The following is an 18,222-nucleotide window of genomic DNA, read 5'->3' as shown; positions in this document are numbered from 1 at the left end:
GTCAACGCTTACACAAAGTCTGAAGTCGATATCTTTTCAATGGTGGGAATGAGCTAATCAAATATAACGGTATAGAAATTTACAAAATGCTCTCAAAAACACATTACTGTGCACAGCCAGCGACATACCCGGCACTTTCGCTTCAAACTCCTCTGGGAAAGGCAGTATAGAATCAAGTATAGAATTACGTATTTTCGGTCTCAACATCAGCTCATTCTATTGGTAAGTTTATGAATTATTAACACTGTTACAATTGCCCCGTGTTACATTTGACCCCGCTCTCCCCTTATATATTGGAATAGCATTTAATTCGTCGGTAGATATATGTATTGAAGTTCTTATATGAAGCATTGATATTTGGAGAAAGTAAAGTTACCTATGTTTCTTACGAAATGACCACTGTGAAATAACATAGATCTAACTGGCCAATAATATTGTACCTACTCGTATTTATACAATAACGTTCAGAGTTATAAGCTTGATTTAAAGATGGTAAAGCTGCGGAAGGTAAAATGGTTTGTCTCTCTTCCAAAATTTATCGATCTCAGGGTTCATGATCGAAGACGACCTTTTCTGGCTGATTTATGAATCTCCCACTGTGAAATGAACTTCCTGCTGAGTGAGCTACTAGAAGTGCCTACTTATTTCGAAAAGCACATTTGCAGTAGGTATGAGAATGCGTAGCCAAGGTTTATCTGTGACCTGCATGGTTTCGCCGTAGTGTAATAAATAACACTATAATTGATTGCACTACGGTTTCATTCTCTGGCTAAATGGTCATCAGAAATTAAACAAGTTCGTTTAAGTATAGTAAAGTTGGTTAATCTTTTTAAAAAGAGATTCGAAACCAGGCCGAGAATACAACATCTGTGGAATTATCCAGTTAGTCATTGATATATCCAACCACATCCAGGATCAGTCGCCGGGATTTGATGGATGAGCCCTAATGGATGGCTCTTGACAGGCACTTCAGCGCCAGGCGGTGATGGTGCTGTGCGGCAGGAGTCCGTGCCCTGGGAGAGAGAGAGGGAGAGAGAGAGAGAGAGAGAGAGAGAGAGAGAGAGAGAGAGAGAGAGAGAGAGAGAGAGAAAGAGAAGAGAGAGAGAGAGAGAGAGAGAGAGAGAGAGAGAGAGAGAGAGAGAAAGAGAAAGAGAAAGAGAAAGAGAGAGAGAGAGAGAGAGAGAGAGAGAGAGAGAGAGAGAGAGAGAGAGAGAGAGAGAGAGAGAGAGAGAGAGAGAGAGAGAGAGAGAGAGAGCAAGGGCGCAGCGTGGTGACTGAGCGGCCCCCAGCCGGGGTCCCCGGGAGGCGGACGCTCGTGATACCCATCTGTCCACAGTTTGTTTCCGTCGGCAGATGTTCGTCTGTCGCGGCGCTGCTCAAATGGCCACCGTAAATCCCAGCCGTGCAGCATCAACAATTTATGAATGGAGCGTAATGGCGGCTCGTGATCGCGCCGGTGCGCGGCGCGCCGCGGTTCCAGCCGGGCAGTCCGGTGAATCGGCCGCCGCCGCCCGGGCCGGGGTCGGCCGGCCGCGCCCGTCAGGCCCAGTTCACAATATCAGTCTTCAATTATCGATTAATGGAGGCGCCGTGTGGGCTGGCCGCCTGCAGAGCGGGCCAGGTGGGGAGGCGGAGGCGGCGCGGCGGCGGCGGCCGGCCGGCGGCGGTGAGAGGCCGGGCGGCGGCGGACGCAGCTATGGCCGCGCCGGCCGTCCCGCCGCCGGCGCGCCCCCGGGATCGACACCATCATTAAGGCATATGTTACGAGCTTTTTATGAGCCAACATGAGCCAGAAAGATGGTTGATGGTGATTTTTACAGCCACCCAGCTAATTTTCCGTCTGGTGGCCAGCGCTGCGACGTGCACGGAAACCGAGCCGCCGCTCGGAGCGCGGCACCCAGGGGCTGTTTGTGCAGCTGCCGGGCCCGCGCGGCGACTCTTAGCTCCTCCGACAGGGTCGCCGCCAGATCCCCAGCCGCACCTGGTAAAGTGGTCATTACAAGACCAACAACTTCTGTAATGTCTGTTTATGGCTGTTGTACCCAACGAGATGACATTTATTGCCGGAGTGAGTCCGATATCGGCGCGCCGGCTCGGACGGCCCTCAGACGACTCGGATATCTGACCATCGCCAGACAACTTTCCGGAACATTCCACCGCGCAGCGTCCCAGCCACCGGCCGCAGCAAAAAGCCAGCATTTTCCAGCCAGCGGGGGTTCTGACGGGCCGCGCCGCTGATGGCGGGGCGGGGCCAGCCGGGCGTGCACCAATCAGAGGCCGTCCTCGGCCGGCCGGCGGCCGACGCGCACGCCATCTTGCGGCAGCTGCCGGACGGAGCGGGCCGGGCCGGCCGGCCGGCCGGCGAGCCTGGATAAAATGGCCGGGGGCGATCGCACACTCATCCTGTAATTAGGTGGCGGCGCTGAACGGCCTGCTCCGGCGGGAGACGCGGCCACCGCCGGCGTCGGCCGCCGCACCCCGAGATAAATTGTCCGGCCAAGTGGGCCATTGATCAGAGTGGCGGCGGTTGGCAGCCGATTGGCAGCCAGGTGGCAGCCGATTGGCAGGCGCGGTGGCGGCCCTGTCGTCCGGCCGGCTGTCGCATACGCCCGCCATCGGCCGACACAGGAGCGACTGGCGTCGGAGCAGACATGTCGCAACCCGCACCCAGCTTGTCGGCCCACCGGCCACCTCCCTGCATCAGTGACAAGGAGAGGGCAGATACTGCCCTGAGCTCACAAAGCAGACCTTGAGAGACACGAACCTATAGAGCAGGCAGAGCGCCGGGCGCACCTCTGAGAGACGGCCCGGTTCGTCGCCGCCGCTCTCCCTCTCCGCCGTGCAGCTGCCGCCGGAGCCCCAGTTAGCTTCCTGTGCTCCGCTGCAGTCGCCCGCCGGCCAGTTACCGTCCTGGTCGGGCACTGCAGTCTCCGCCCGCCCGTAGTGAGCACGACCGTTTCGCCGTCAGCGGCCAGGATTTATGAATTGTCAGCAGAGCACGGCGATGTGAAATGCAAAACAGAACTCCAGCTGGGCCGCTCAGCTGTGTACGAATAGCATTCGTCATAATGTGTCGCTTATAGATAGATACGGGAAAAGGAGCGGCGTAGAGCGAGATCACAAGGTCTAAACATTTGTCGGTGCGACTACTACCTGCTTTTCCGTCAGATTTATGTACTTAAAAAAAAAAGTTAAAGAAAATGTAGGTAGGAAAGATGCATTACACTATATATGCTGTCAACCATATAAAGGAGAAATAAGTCAGGCGAAATCTTTGTTTCGCGAACTAGCCCGTAAATACCAGTTACCATAAAAACGTAAATACCAGCCACCATAAACTAGTATGCCTACCCTTCGTCCTCTACTGTAGCACGTTTGTGACATGTTTCCATGTTTGCATGGTAACCCAGTTTAAAACGAAAGAGTATCGAACACAGTCTAGCCAGCTTTCAATATTTAACTTCACTAAGCACTACTAAGCACTGAGCTGCTATTTTGAATAAACGTTAGAGTGCTGTAATAAACGATGTAGGGACATGACATGAGCGGATACTTGGTAGAATTTGCCTCAACAGAATAGCTTAAGTCACGGCTCCAAACAGCAAAAGCTGCATAAAGGTGAGATAACAAGCATGAATACCTAGATCAGCGCTTATGCAAATCTTTATGTAAAACCATGCGATGCTATGTGCTGGCACGCGTAATCGACCGTTATGGAACCAAATGTTGGATGGCATGCACGTTAGTTGCTCATAATGCTTCATCTGTTAAACACGACACAGGTATTTACTGAAAATTTTGATATGAGTTCATCAAAGGTCGATATAGTTGACCAGATAAAGCCACGAGTAGGCGACGTGTTGGCGACTGGCGAGTTTGTTGGCGAGGACAGAGTCGGTCACGGAAAGGCGTAGAAAACTGGTTCGCTGGCGGGTCAGGCTCGTCACGGTGTGGCATGTGGCGTGGAGAACTCATCACAGTATGACGTGAATAGCTCACGTTTGCTGGTGAGGAAAATGTTTAGCCACACTTAGACGTGGATCGTTGGAAAGTTCCACTTCTCCGAGACGGCAGGACAGAGCATGTCAGGACTCTGGACAGTGTGAGGTGGCCAGAGAGCCCCGTTCGGCGACCACTACATACGCCGTGCCACACATAGCTGGCCACCATAAACTCAGCACAGCGCCGAGGGCCGCTCGCGCGCCGCCGCCGCCGCCCCTGTCACTTATCCTTCCATCTGCCGGGCGGCGGCCACCTCTCCGGGCCGGCCGAGCACCTTTATGGCCCGGGCTGACCCGAAAAACGTGGGAATCGGGCTCGGAGGGTGTCTCAGCCGGGCCCGGCCGCAGTCATCACCGCCTGAATCACCACTGAAATCACCACCGGAATCCGACCGCGGCGGACCACAGCGCCACGCCGAGGTGTGCGGCATTCAGCGCCCTGTGTTCGCCGGTGTGCGCCGCTGTGTTCGCTGTCCGGCGCTCCGGAAGAAGGCGATGAGTCGCAGCGGAGGGCCGTCTGGGCGGGCCGGTCGGCGTCATACCTCCCGCCGTCCAGCCGCCGGTGGTCGGCCCTGTAAATCTTGTCCGGACCGCGGACCCATCAGCACAGTCTCGGCGGCGCGGCGCGGCCGTAAACGGGCCGTGGGAACATGTCGCGCACCGCCGGCCGCGCCATATTCAAGCCTTTCGGCCGTGATGGACGCGGCGCCGTAAAGTTGTCCGCCTCTCGGCCGGGTGACATTCCTCTGGGCGCGCTCAGTGGCGCCGCCGTCGGCTCCGGTGTCGCCCGAGCGACGTGTGGGTGTGTATGATGGGATGAGCGGCGATCGCCGGCCAGACCCGACCTGTCCCCCCCCCCCCGCCGCGGAGGGTGGGCACGATCCATGCCGCGGGAGGCGGATCAACAGTGACAGAAGGCTACAGAGCACCGGCGCCTGCTCTACGACACTCACCGACTTATTTTGAGGGCCTCAAATCTCAAATCTAACAACTAGCTTTGATTTGACCAAATACTGACAGTGTGCCTCTCATCATTCATTTATTGTTCTCCTTGTAACGATTAGGCACTAAATCCTGCATTCAAGCTCCTCCGTGAAAGGTCATGTAGTTTCCATAACACTGTATGCCATGATTCCGAAAGAGCATGATGTCACGACCGACCCCAGCCGCACGACTGCCGACCATGCAGGTCAAACTGCCGACTCAGCCGCTGGAGTGCCGGGTGCTGACTGCAACACAGAGCTCTGAGCTGAGATCCACATTCGTTCCGTGACGGGTGGTGTCCGAGGACGGAGACCGAGGACGTTCACGTCTTACGCGGAGTTTTCTGGCTGTGGGATCCTGTCGCGGTGCAAGCAGGCCACAGTCGTTTGTCGTGACTCGTGGTGCAGTTGTGGCGATGTGTGCTGACACAAACGCGATTAGGCGGGATGTTGGATGTGTTTTTTGTTTGTTTGTTTTGACGGGAGCAAGCTTTTTTGGTACCATAGGATAGGGCGTAGACGCATAGAAGTCGGACTCAACGGACCACCAATGGTACGCCGCGTATGTATAGTCTCACGAGGACATGCCCCCATCACCGGTTATCTGGCACCGGGGTGACCGCCAGTCCGGAAAGGGGAGCTGCAGCGAATATGTAGCTTTGTCCTGAGGAAGTGAAGGATGGAATGGTGATGGAGGTGAGATCGTATGCTTAAGGCTATCGACAATAATTTCCGTATTAAATATTCCCGAATCTAAAGACTCGGGTTAAAATTTTATACTCAGGGCGATCTTTCTCAAGGGAATTCAAAAATTACATTTAAAAATAACAAACCACCAATATTAATTACGGATGCCTCCCTAACAAAACGTCTTACTTTTTGCAAAGGAGCTGCTAAGCCATATGTAGTTAAGCAGGATAATTAAAGAGCATATTGAACCGTCGGGTTCTCTAATACCGGTCACTATGTGTTTTGCGCGGAGCGTGGACATTAGCGCATTGTTAACACCTGGACAGTTAGCAGCGAGCCGGGCTGGCGGCCAATCACATTCTCTTTAACGCCACTCTGTCTTTATGCAAATGCTCGGCTTGTTTGTATTCGTCCGGCTCGTCCCGGCCTGTTTGTATGGGTGCGCCTCGACTCCCGCCGTCTTATGCATATTTCATGCTCGGGGCCTTTAACTTTTGGAAATTATTCCTCCATAAATCATGAGAGCCTCCCTCATCTCGGCCAATCATGGCCCAAGGAGCCCTCAGATGCGGCAAAACCTCGTCCAGTAAAAACGACACCGACCCAACTGGACAGCGGTGAGCAGTAATGGCCGACCGCGCCGGCCGCTGCCGCTGGAATGTCCCGCACCGGCCCCTGTCCACTGGCGTCCACCGGCGGCCCTTCTGCTCAGCGTCCACTGCTGTCCACCAGCGTCCACCAGCCGGCAGCCCTGCCGTCCACCGTCCATCCACCGCTGTCCACCAACGTCCACCGGCGACCTTGCCGTCCACCGGCCACCAGCGTCCATCGGCGTCCGCCGGCAGCTTTTCTGGCCTGCTCATCGTCACCGCTGATCACCGACTACCATTAGCGACCCAATTCTGTCAGACGACTGATATAATAGGAGCACGAGAACTGATCCACTGAACCGGCAATCGGCATCGGTATCTGTGCAAACCGCTGGCAGGAGGCTGAGATCTGCAACAGTAACAGCGTCATCAGGCCGGTGACTGCACCAGTGACAGCCGTCATCTGCCGGTGACTGCACCGGTGACAGCCGTCATCGGGCCGGTGACTGCACCGGTGACAGCCGTCATCGGGCCGGTGACTGCACCGGTGACAGCCGTCATCGGGCCGGTGACTGCACCGGTGACAGCCGTCATCGGGCAGCTCTGTCCGACCGTGGCGGCACAGCCCGCCGAGCACGCCCGATCGCCTCGCGTGAGCCGACCTGTCGCGCGCGGCGCCGCGCCAACAACGCGATCCGATTAGGGGCGAGCAATTCGCGCGCGCGCGCGTCCGACGGCCGCGCGGACACCGGTCGGACAGACGCCGCCGGCGCGCGGCGAAAACAGAAATGTCACACAGCGCGCCCGCGCCGCGCCGCCGGCTCCGGCGGCTGCAGCCGCACTGAGGTGATCCTTTGTGTGAGACTGAGCACCGGCTCGGTCTGGTGTTAGAAGCGCCGAATTCATCTCACGGCTCTTAGTAATCATCATAACTAGAGATACACTCGAGATGCATCGGATGAGTCATCTGGCAATTAGGACAAAGTCAAGTTTGTATGTAATACATATATTGATGGAACGCGCTCGTGAGCAACAAAGAGTTTGGTGGTAGGTATTAAGACATGCTTTACGCAGCTTTACTATGCCTGCTCTTACGTCAATGTGATGCATTTTGAAAAAAAATGGCGGCACTGAAACCTGTGTGCCTGTAAAATGGGTAAAAGGTGAAACCTCATTCATTTGTGCTCGCAATTCAACTACAACATACAAGCTTCCCTAAAGCTGCACATGAGTAGGCAAATTGAGCTATCCATACTTCCCATGGTTCTGCATCATTAGCTGGCAAACCCTTGTTATGCGTTGCTTTATTATCTTATGCATAAAATAATTCGGTTTTAAACAGTCCACGATCAGGGCCATTCTGACGAGACTGCGCGCTTCACTGGGTACCTACATATATTGCCGTTAGCACAGTTCTCTGCAATCAAATGCGGCTCGAATCGCTCCTATGCCGCGCTCTCTTTCATGTCTATCTATCAACCGCTTCACCTCTATCCGATGAATTGGTTCGGGCTAAACGGCAGCGCCCGAATCGAATCACGAGATACGGACCGACGGCTAATCGGCCTGAATGGAGGCGGCGCTCATAGGGCTGAATGCTGCGGATGTTTGCGCAGCCTGAACGCGACAGTAGCGGTCTAACACAGTGGGCAAACCCGATGTGCTTTTACAGCTGGACGAAAACAGGCAGACTCGGCTGTGGAGAATGGATTTCCTGACGACTGCATGTTTTTGTTTCGATTGTTCGTCACAATGAAGGAATTCGTCTCGTGGAGGGCTGGTGAACCATCCAGTAACGACGTTCTGTGCAGCCCGCTCAATGGATGCTTTATCACGGGCCTAACAACTATGGAAAGGTCCGATCGATGTGACATCACAACAGAGAGGGTTTGCGACTCGCACACTTCACTTTAGATTCAAGCACGCCCGTCTCAGCCGTCATAATGCGAACAACAACTACACTGCAGTATTCAGCGCGCACGCTGTGGGTCGGGCGTGCACCGCCGCGAGGACTGAGGACGGGCCTGTGAGCCGCGCCGCTCGTCCTTGGCTGCGTTCCTGACAGCGAGGCTGTTGTGCGGCGGTCACACCGCGTCCTCCGAGGACGCGCCAGCACAGGCGAGCTGCCACGGTCCCAGTCGCCTTGAGTCCGGCGAGGTGAGAGCGGCCGCACCGACCGACGCACCTAGAACAAAGCTGCGGACGGGCGCCGACAAACACGGCGCCGCGGCCAATGACGGGCGCCGGGGCAAATATTGGCGCTGCGGCGGCGACTGCGGCGCGGCGCTTTGTTGGCTCGCCTGTCGGCGCCGGAGTTCCTGTGTCACAGGTATCCAGGCTCACCATCGCGCCGTGCCGGCCAGTCCACACCGAGCAGCGCCGAGCAGTCGGCATATATGCTCTGCACCTTGCACCCACACTCAGCCGAGCCGGTCACCTGCAGCTGCAGCACGGTGCACAGTGCACATGGCAGTGCCTCTGGAGGTAGTCTCTGATGGTCACAAAAAGATGAAGAACCTCTATAAAATAGCTTTTTAGTCCAAAACTATAAGCCGCAAAATATAGTCACTACCACAGATCAAGGAATGACTTCAGCTTGTATATCGATAAAAAACACTTCTGAATAAAGTAGGTATAAAAGTGGTATTCGACATACGCTCTTACACCTGCAAGGTTCCATTCAGAAAATGAGTACAGGCACCTAAGTTTTGCATCTACATTTTTAGACGACGAATTTGCTTTGATCATCAGAATAAAGAATACCTAATAATAATAATGATAATGAAAATAATACCTAATAATAATAATAATACAACTTCTAATGATAATAATACCTAAAAATAAACATAATAATAATAATAACGATAATAATAATAAAAACACCAATAAAACAATAATATCATAAAAATAATAATAATATATACCTACCTACCTGTTTAATTTCCCGGTCTGAGCACTATACCAGACATTACTCGGTTGCTTTCTCAATGGTTTTTTTAAGATAACGTCCGAACGAAGTGACTCTAAGTGAGGATATTATTCTATCGAAAATAGCGTCCGAACGGAGTTAGCTGCTGTTTTAAAAATGCACGAATGAAATGAGTGCAATTTTCGCATTGAATGTGCGAGCCTGCGAGCACCTTCAATGAAACTACCCTTGTGGGAGAGCGACCGAATGATGCGACCATGTATGATATAATGACCGCATCATGATGCACCGTACCGTTGCATGATAATAAAAACTCACTTCAGAATTTTGTTAATTAATCTTCATAATCAAAATGCATCGTGTCAAAACCAGTGGAGCCGTTAAATATAAAACCGATTACAATGCACGGCATTGCTAAAACATCAAGCGCACAATCCTGATCTCTGCTTTTGCCATCAAACCATCACATGTAATGCTCATCTTATGAGACAATTTTTAACTTTTACTTTGGTATATATGCCAGAAGATAGCATCCTCAGATTCCTAGCGACCTAAACCAATAACTTGTTTATATGTCCCTCCCCACCCCGCGCCGGCTGCGTTTTCCTGTGCGGCGTCCGTTTAGTTTCACCAGCCATTCCGGCGATCATTTGTCGCCCGTACAGATTATCCCCGACCGGCGCCGATAACATGACGACACCGATGCCATCAGCGACCATACGTTCCGGGCGTCAGCGGCCGGCCCGGTCCGCTCACACAACTCACGGCCGGAGGGCCCGGACCGCATCTGTCCGGCGGCGCGCCGGCCGACCCGACCTCCGCGCCCGCCGCGACCGACAGCCGGTGGGCGGTGGGCGGCGGTGTCGCGCACTCGACCGACAATGCCGCCGCGGCTGATACGATCAGTGGCGCGCGCGGCCGTCTGTGTACCGCCGCCCGGCGCCTGTTTGCCAGCCGCACTTGTTCTGCCTGTTAACCCCTTAGTTGGCGGGGCGTGCGAGGAATGTCGTCAGCCGCGCGGATCGCCGCCCGTGTCGAGGGGGCAGACCGCCGGCGACGCGGCCAGTCAGCCGTGAGTGACGAGCCGGCGCGTCACGTGCGCACACCTCCCTTCCTCCGGAGCGGAGCGGCGCACGCCTCCCTCCGGGGTGAAGAGACTGAATGAGGCAGAGCGGTGCACAGACGCACCAGGCCGTGCTCAGCCTCCTACACCGTCCAGCCGCCGCAGCAGGCCGGGGGGGGGGGGGGGGAGCTCAGAGCAGGAGCTGCTGATCTGACCCCAGCGGACGCCTTCCACACACAGGCCGCAATGGATGCTGATTGCTCAGCTGCTTAGCTCGATAAAGCCTATTCATTTCCTCATATTCTCAGGCTGCTCCACCTTGGCCAGATCGGCCTTGGCATAAGGCCGATCTCGTGATGTCTTCTCAGAGTTGTCGTTACCTTCTGCTTTGTCTGAGATTCATCGGTACCGTGCGTGAACCCTTCTCGGCGGCGGCGGCGGCGGCGGCGGCGGCTGTCAGCCGGCGGGGCGGGGGCGGGGGCGGGGGTGGCGGTGCTCAGCCGCCGACACATCTCCCCGCCGCCGGATCACCATGGGCGAGCTGTCAAAACAGTGGGACGCGCCGCCGCACGGGGGGCCGAAAAACACGCCAAGAATGCCTGACGCCGGCCGACCGCAAAAAGGCCGTGTCCGATGACAAAAGGCTCCGGTTAAAGCGACAAATGGCGCCGTGAGAAAGCGGAAGACGGGACACGACTTGTTATTGTGCCGGTATCAGCTCAGAGAAAGTATCCACACTAAAACGACGGCAGCCACATTCCAGTGCGATGTGCCAGTTCGGTCAAAGAAATGCGCTCAGACACATCCCACTTCGCTGCGGGTAAAAGGACTGGTTTGGTTTACACAAAACAGTGATGGTAATGGTATCGTCTCGCGAAAACCAAGAACTTATTAGGTGCTCACACGTTTTTCTGTTGGAACTCAGCAGCCAGCATCATATCCGATAGCACAGGCTAGTTAATGCCTATCGCAAACGCTTCACAAGTAACGTGGAGCATCCCAGCATTTATTGAACAAATTGACCTGAAATGTATTTTCCCTATTTCCAATATCTACAAATCACACAGGCCCTAAAAGACACACCTATGTGTCATTTTCCTTGTCATGCCACTTAAAATACGAGTAAGCATCAGGCCCAACAGGTATCTAATTCACAGTCGTACAAAACATTGCATTGAAATTGATTCCCTTCACTAAGTTAAGTACCTAATAAGTGAGTGTTTTATCAGCGGGGTGGCGATGCCTGAAATGCGGCGGTGAATTACTGCCGCGCGGTGACCGCCGCGCTGGCTCGGCCGGCCCGGCTGGCGCGGTGCAGGATGCAGAGCAGCTCCGCTCCGGCGGCCGACTCTCGGCCTGTCAGCGCAGCGCCCCGCTGAAAGAGCTGCTTACAGCGCCGCCAAATTGCCGCCATCACTCGCGCGTGTGCAGCACGAGCCCCAGCCCAGTGCGTGTCCGTGCGAGCGCCGCACTCGTAGTCGTGTGTCGTGGCTGTGACACATGCAGCGTCACCTTCCGTCACTCCATAATTGTGTATTCCCACTGACCGCTGTCACATCACAACTAGCCCAACTCCAGCAACACAGATCACTTTTGAATGAATGCTTCCATAAGGTTGCCAACCAGGGCAGCACATGAAACTTTTCCGTATGGTTTGAGGGGGCGGGTAACTATGAATGATTGTCAGAAAATGCGTTGAGAAGCGTTAAATGTTGCTCGTTGGAGCACTGACAATTGTCACCTAATTCTCTTGTCACGCAAGGACTGCCAATGCAGCAGAGCGGTCTACTCAGAGATGACAGCAAAGGCTCCGTCTTTGTCCGAGCTCATAAGCATAGCACGACCGGTAGCTGCCCTAACGAAATAATGGGACGCCCGGGACCGAAACTATCTGAATGCATAAGGCTACTATGTACATACAGCCTACCAGAAATCGAAATACGCATAACTTAATAAATAGGTACATAAGTAATTGTTCTTATTACCTCATGGACACCTTATTTCAAGAGATAGGACGACAATTTATAGGTATATGTTTTTATGCCGGAATGCGCATCAAAGCAACAAAGTCCAATCGAATACCTAAGCCCTATAGTTGATCGAAACACATAACAGGCTGTCCGCTGACCGGTTACCAGCCCTATCTCGCTCATATCGTAATTATCTTGTAAACTTATTAATTGGACTGGTTATTGCACCCATTAGCGTCTGCAAGCACACGTGTGCACAGCAATCGATCCTTCCGAACGGATCACGGCAGGGAACACACACATAGGCAAAAGTATATTTTTCCCGGCTGCCAAATACCTGCTTAATGATACATGATTCGCTTAATGGAACTGCCTACTAATAGCAGTGAAACCGGGCTTGTTGTTTGCAGCGAGCGCCATAAAACGGTCACGGATGATCGTAAATGTCAATTGGTGCCGTTGTCTGTCTGTCCATCATTGGTATCGTGAGCACCTGCACCAGGGAGGTACGCCGCGCCGCGCCGCTGACCCTGCAGAGTCCTCTCACCACCCACCGACCCACCCTGCAGGGCCTTTCCTTCACGAGCGAACCTGGAGGGTCCTCTCATCACCGACCGACCCTCCAGGGTCCTCTCCAACACCACCGACCCTGCAGGATCCTCTCACCACCGACCGACCCTAAAGGGTTGGTCTGGCCACCGACCCACCCTGCAGGGTCCTCTCACCACCCACCGACCCACCCTGCAGGGTCCTCCACCACCCACCGACCCACCCTGCAGGGTCCTCCGCCACCACCGACCCTGCAGGGTCCTCTCCACCACCGAGCGAGCCTGGAGGGCCCTTCACCACCAGCCGACCCTGCACGGTCCTCCCCATTAGCGAGCCGGGCCACTGAACCAACATAGGATCCTCACCGCTGGACTTGGAGGGTCCTCAGTGTGCCACCAGCCGACCCTAAAGGGGCCTCTCACCACTGAGCAGCCCTAGAGGATCCTCTCGTCCACCGGCCGGGCCTGGAGGGATCTCCCTGCACCACTGAGCAGCCCTGGAGGGTCCTCTCTGTACCACAGACCGACCCTAAAGGAGCCTCCCACCACTGAGCAGCCCTGGAGGGTCCTCTCTGTACCACAGACCGACCCTAAAGGGGCCTCCCACCACTGAGTAGCCCTGGAGGGTCCTCTCTGTACCACAGACCGACCCTAAAGGGGCCTCCCACCACTGAGCAGCCCTGGAGGGTCCTCTCTGTATGTACCACCGGTCGAGCGAGGTCGACGATAGTGATGGCGCGGTTTCCTCCGGCACGGCGCGAACGACATCACTCGACACCTGAACGCCGGAACGGGACAGATACTGGAGAGAGCAGCCAACAGGGAGAGCAGATGTCGGAGTGGTAGAGAACAGATGTCGAGGGGAACATGGGATAGCGTGGGGTCGAGAGGATGATAGCATGGTGTCGGTTTATCTATACCTACTGGGTGCTATAACAGAAGAGATATTAGGGAGTTACCAGCATAGGCGGCGGAACGATTTGAGACAAGGGGGGGGGGGGCACCAGCTCAAGGAGCCAAACCTAGGGTACCCCCAAATCCTGTTTTCTCGTCGGATTTAGGCCACTTATTTTTCGTCACAGCCCTGACACGATGATTTTTTTTTTTACTAAACGAAAAAGGCAGTTCACCCCCATAGTGTGGTTAACTTTAAGCTGATCCTCAAGTACCTATGTGTTTGTCTCATTTCGTTTGATAGATTCCATTTATCCTACATGTATCAAATTCCCAAGAAGCCATCGCAGTACTAATCAGTGGCGAATCCCAGGGGGAGGTCACATGGGTCATGAATTAGGGCCTGGGGTCACCACATGCCTGCCAGGAGCACCACAGGCCTGGCAGCTGACAGGGGCATCACAAGCCCGCCAGGGGTACCATCGGCCTAACAGGGGCACCACGGACCTGTCAGTGGCACCACAGGCCTGTCAGGAGCACCATCGGCCTAGCAAAAGCACTACAGGTCTTCCAGGGGCACCACAGACCTGCCAGGGGCACAAGAGGCCTGCCAGGGGCACTATCGGCTTCGCAGGGGAACCACCGGCCTCGCAAGGGCACCGTGGGCCTGTCAAGGGCACCACAAGCCTGTCGTTGGCACTTTAGATTGTCAGGGGCACCACAAACCTGTCAAGGGCACCTGCGTTCTAACAGGGGTCCACAGGCTCGCCAGGGGTACCACAGACCTGCCAAGGCCCAGGGACACCACAGGTCTCTGGCCTAGCAAGGACACCACAGGCCTGTCAGGGGCACCACGGGCCTGTCAGGGCCCATGGGCACCTAAGTCATGTCAGGGCCAACCGTAGGCTTGTCAGGGGGCAGGGTAGGTAGGTACCACAGTCTTTCCAGGGGCACCAGTCATCACATGACTAACCAAAAATAAAGAAAATAAAAAACTGAAAATAGGGCACCACCAAAATTAAGTGGCCGAAATCCGTTGAGGTTTTAATTTTGGGTATAGGTAGGGGCACCACTTCGATTCATGACCCTCCCTTGGAGTTTTCCCGAATCCGCCCCTGGTACTAATGCATCAAATTTAAGGGGGGCACCTTGCTATTGGTACCCCCCTTGCAGAATTCAAGGGGGCACGGTGCCCCGGTGCCCCCCCCCCGTTCCGCCGCCTATGGTTACCAGCTAATATTTGCAGAAGCAATAAGTCATTTTTACGTGCGCTGAAATGTTTAATCAAGTAAACATAATAGAACCTACAGGGTCTTTCATAATGAATGCTATTTTAAAAACAGCCATAGCTCAGGTGATATGCATCACAAAGTTATTGTCAATACCCGAATGGAAAAACAGATAATGGGTAACTATGTACACATGACTCGCATTTAGGTACCCTTCACCGATTTTTAACTGTGTCGCCTCGCTTTCGGACACAGATTTCGGCCCGCTCTGACGTGTATGTTAATATATCAGAGAAACTCTGGAGTTATTTGTTTCCTCTCCCTGAAAAATTAGGTCAGCCAATATATTACAGTTTCAATGTTGAGCTTGTTACTTCTTTCGCAAACCAAGTTAGGGGAAAGGGAAAACAACATGTGCATTGTTTCTTCACAATCATACGCCTACATGGATTTAGTTTGAAAAGATGAAATACCTCATAGGTTAGGTAGGTTAATACATTAGTAACATTATTAGAATCATGATCAAGTTATGATACTTTAAAGAAAAACTTTTTCGAATATATGTAACGGCACGATAGGCATGCATTGCATATTACTAAATGACATAATTCATGAAGTGATTATCAACTTATATGATATGGACCATTGGTAGCATCTGATGCAAACGTTCACTCGTACAATACGAGAAGCAAGAACGCGGGTCTTCGGAGACGCTGCAGCGAGTTGACAAATGTCTGACTGGTATGAGTAAGTGAAACAATGGCGAGTTAACCCGTCAGACCACTGAACAAAGAGCACTCGATCGAAACATGTCGACGGCAAACACGCGGGCTGGGGCTAAACGGACTGTGTTGACAAATGCCGCGGCCAGGCCCCGGTGGGGACGGCTCGCAGGCTGACACACGGTCGAGCCGTGTTTGCTTCGCCTCGGACTCCTCTCCTGTTCACTGAATCAGAAGATAAGGAATGTCGACGTGACAGAACTATAATTTAATCCATGTTGCTACCATACCTACAGAGCATATCCTTCCCTATCCACCCCATCATATCGTGTCACCTGTTGGCCATTTACAATTTTATCGTAGCGCGGAGCGCCTGTCTCGGTCCAGAAATACTTACAGAAATACGCGAACGCATAAGGTGTATCACCCAAAAATTGGCTTAAAATTACTTTGCACCAAATTATAAATACCTCAGGAATTTTACATTGCAAATACCTCGAACTATGCTTGTAAATGTTTTGTTTGAGCTGGATCAAAATATCTTGTTCCACACAAGCAGCCTGTGACGGAACTATAGTCCCGTCCGCTCCTATCGGAGCGGCGCTGCTGCTGTGAGACGGCCGTGGTCCCGCTGCTGATGTGAGACGGCTGTGGTCCCGCTGCTGATGTGAGACGGCTGTGGTCCCGCGGCTGATGTGAGACGGCTGTGGTCCCGCTGCTGATGTGAGACGGCTGTGGTCCCGCGGCTGATGGGAGACGGCTGTGGTCCCGCTGCTGATGTGAGACGGCTGTGGTCCCGCGGCTGATGGGAGACGGCTGTGGTCCCGCTGCTGATGTGAGACGGCTGTGGTCCGCGCTGCTGCTGTGAGACGGCCGTGGTCCCGCGGCTGATGTGAGACGCCGTGGTCCCGGTCGGCCAAATCGGCCCGGACCGGCCCGGGCGGCGCACCGAGCGGCGCCGGCGCAGGACGGCCACAGGTATACGGCCGACGCTCTCTGCGTGCAGGCGGCAGTCGGTATCGATGTGTACAACACATACAGGAGGCAAACGTCGACCGATCCCGGCACGAGCCGTGCGCAGCGGAGCTCCGGGCAGCCGGCGAGCGGGCGCGGCCGGGCAGAGCCGATTCCGGCGATCAGCTCGCTCAGCCGACGAGTTCGGCTCCAGACTCAATCAGGGCCGGCCAGCCAATTCTCGGACCGAACGGTTCCAAAAATCGGCGCGACTTTGACATGAAGATCACTCATTAGTGGAACCGCAGAAGCCAAGAAGTGACGATGAACTTCGTTTCGAGGTTAAACCCTTGAACCTGGCTGATTTGCCGGGCGCGTTGTTTGAAGAAAGCGTACACCCAGAACCGCTGCGGAGCGCACGTCAAAGTTTTCGATGGCAGACTTTGAGCGGCGTTCGCGTGATGTGCTCGGTGTTCGTGTGACCGGTAAGACAGGTCACCAACTTACTAGACAGTCGCACAAAGTTTTCAGACGTATTCTCTGAAAGCTGGCAAGCGATTAGCTTCACTTGCGAGTAAGGTTTCAGCCTTTCCAGACCTGCTTTCTATGAATTTTGGCAGATGAATCAAACGATCAAAGAGATGTCCTCCATGTCCAGGGGGCGTGAAAGCTTCCCGGAGCCCCTACCCGAGCCCATTGTCAGCCACGGTAAATAGTGTTATGACGTTGCTGGGTGAGCTCGACAGCTCTGCACCCGGAGCTTCTGCAGCGGCTCGAACTCACCTGTGTCATCAGCCGGTCGGCGCCGGTACCCTCCTCGTCTTTGAAGATGACGTCCTCGCTGTAGTTGGGCACCAGCTCACGGAACCGGGGGTCCTGCCGTGATATAGCGCCCTCGGCCAGTCCCGAGGCGCCCAGTGTATTCTCGCTCACATTTGGCACGTGCTGTTTGTAGACGAGCGGCGTGAGTTTGCGCGGCGACCGGCGCCGGTAGTGTCCGCGGCCGGGCGCGCACGCCAGCGCGTCGGCCGCCAGCAGCCAGAGCAACAGCACGTGGCGGCAGCAGCGCATAGCGGCCGGCGCGGCGCCGACAGACATCTCAGCCGGCGGCCGGCATCCCCGGCGACACGCACACACACCACCCACGGCGCGACCACCGCCCGCTCAGCTCGGATGGACGCTCAGCACCACCCCAGTCACCTCACGGCAGCACGCACAGCCCCCCAGGCGGTCAGCAACTCCGACAGGTCACACGTCGGTCTCCGCCGCTCCAGAAACTGAGCGCGCTCTCGAACCGCCGGCCAGTGTCCCACTGCAGCCACCTATGTGTCGCAGTCACCTATGACAGTCGCGGTCCCATACAGCACTGGTGTGGCCGTCAGTCCGGTGACCCCGTGGCTCTGGCCGTGTCGGGTCGGTCGGTCAGTCGGTACTGCGGCGGCGGCTGGCCGGCGGAGGCCGGCGGCGGCGGTCGGAGCGGCGCTCTCCTATTGGCTGGCGGCGCGCCGCAGCCAGCACGGGGTCCGCCGCCACCCCGGACCGAGGTGTCAGCGCTGGCCGGGCTCCGCGGCCAGCCGGCTCCAGACAATTAATTAGAGAGCCCAGCGCGGCCGGCCGGCGGTGCTTGCGGTCTGCTGAGCGCACTCGAG

At 54.9% G+C, this 18,222-nt stretch overlaps 1 protein-coding gene across 1 annotated transcript in view; it reads right to left on the bottom strand.

Moving 5' to 3' along the window:
- Positions 1-18,009, bottom strand: part of LOC122382760 (sonic hedgehog protein A-like) — a 53,589-nt gene extending 35,580 nt beyond the window's left edge. Inside the window, exon 1 of the mRNA XM_043368529.1 lies at positions 17,357-18,009. Within this exon, the coding sequence (XP_043224464.1) occupies positions 17,357-17,671 (315 nt within the window). The 5' untranslated portion in view covers positions 17,672-18,009. The remainder of the gene's footprint in view (positions 1-17,356) is intronic.
- Between the last annotated feature and the right edge of the window lie 213 nt (positions 18,010-18,222).

The sequence above is a fragment of the Amphibalanus amphitrite genome, unplaced genomic scaffold (genome assembly GCF_019059575.1).
Source record: "Amphibalanus amphitrite isolate SeventyFive unplaced genomic scaffold, NRLGWU_Aamphi_draft 000146F_arrow, whole genome shotgun sequence".
NCBI lineage: Eukaryota > Metazoa > Arthropoda > Thecostraca > Balanomorpha > Balanidae > Amphibalanus > Amphibalanus amphitrite.
Note: the sequence above shows the minus strand (reverse complement) of the source record. Positions and strands in the feature narration are given on the sequence as shown.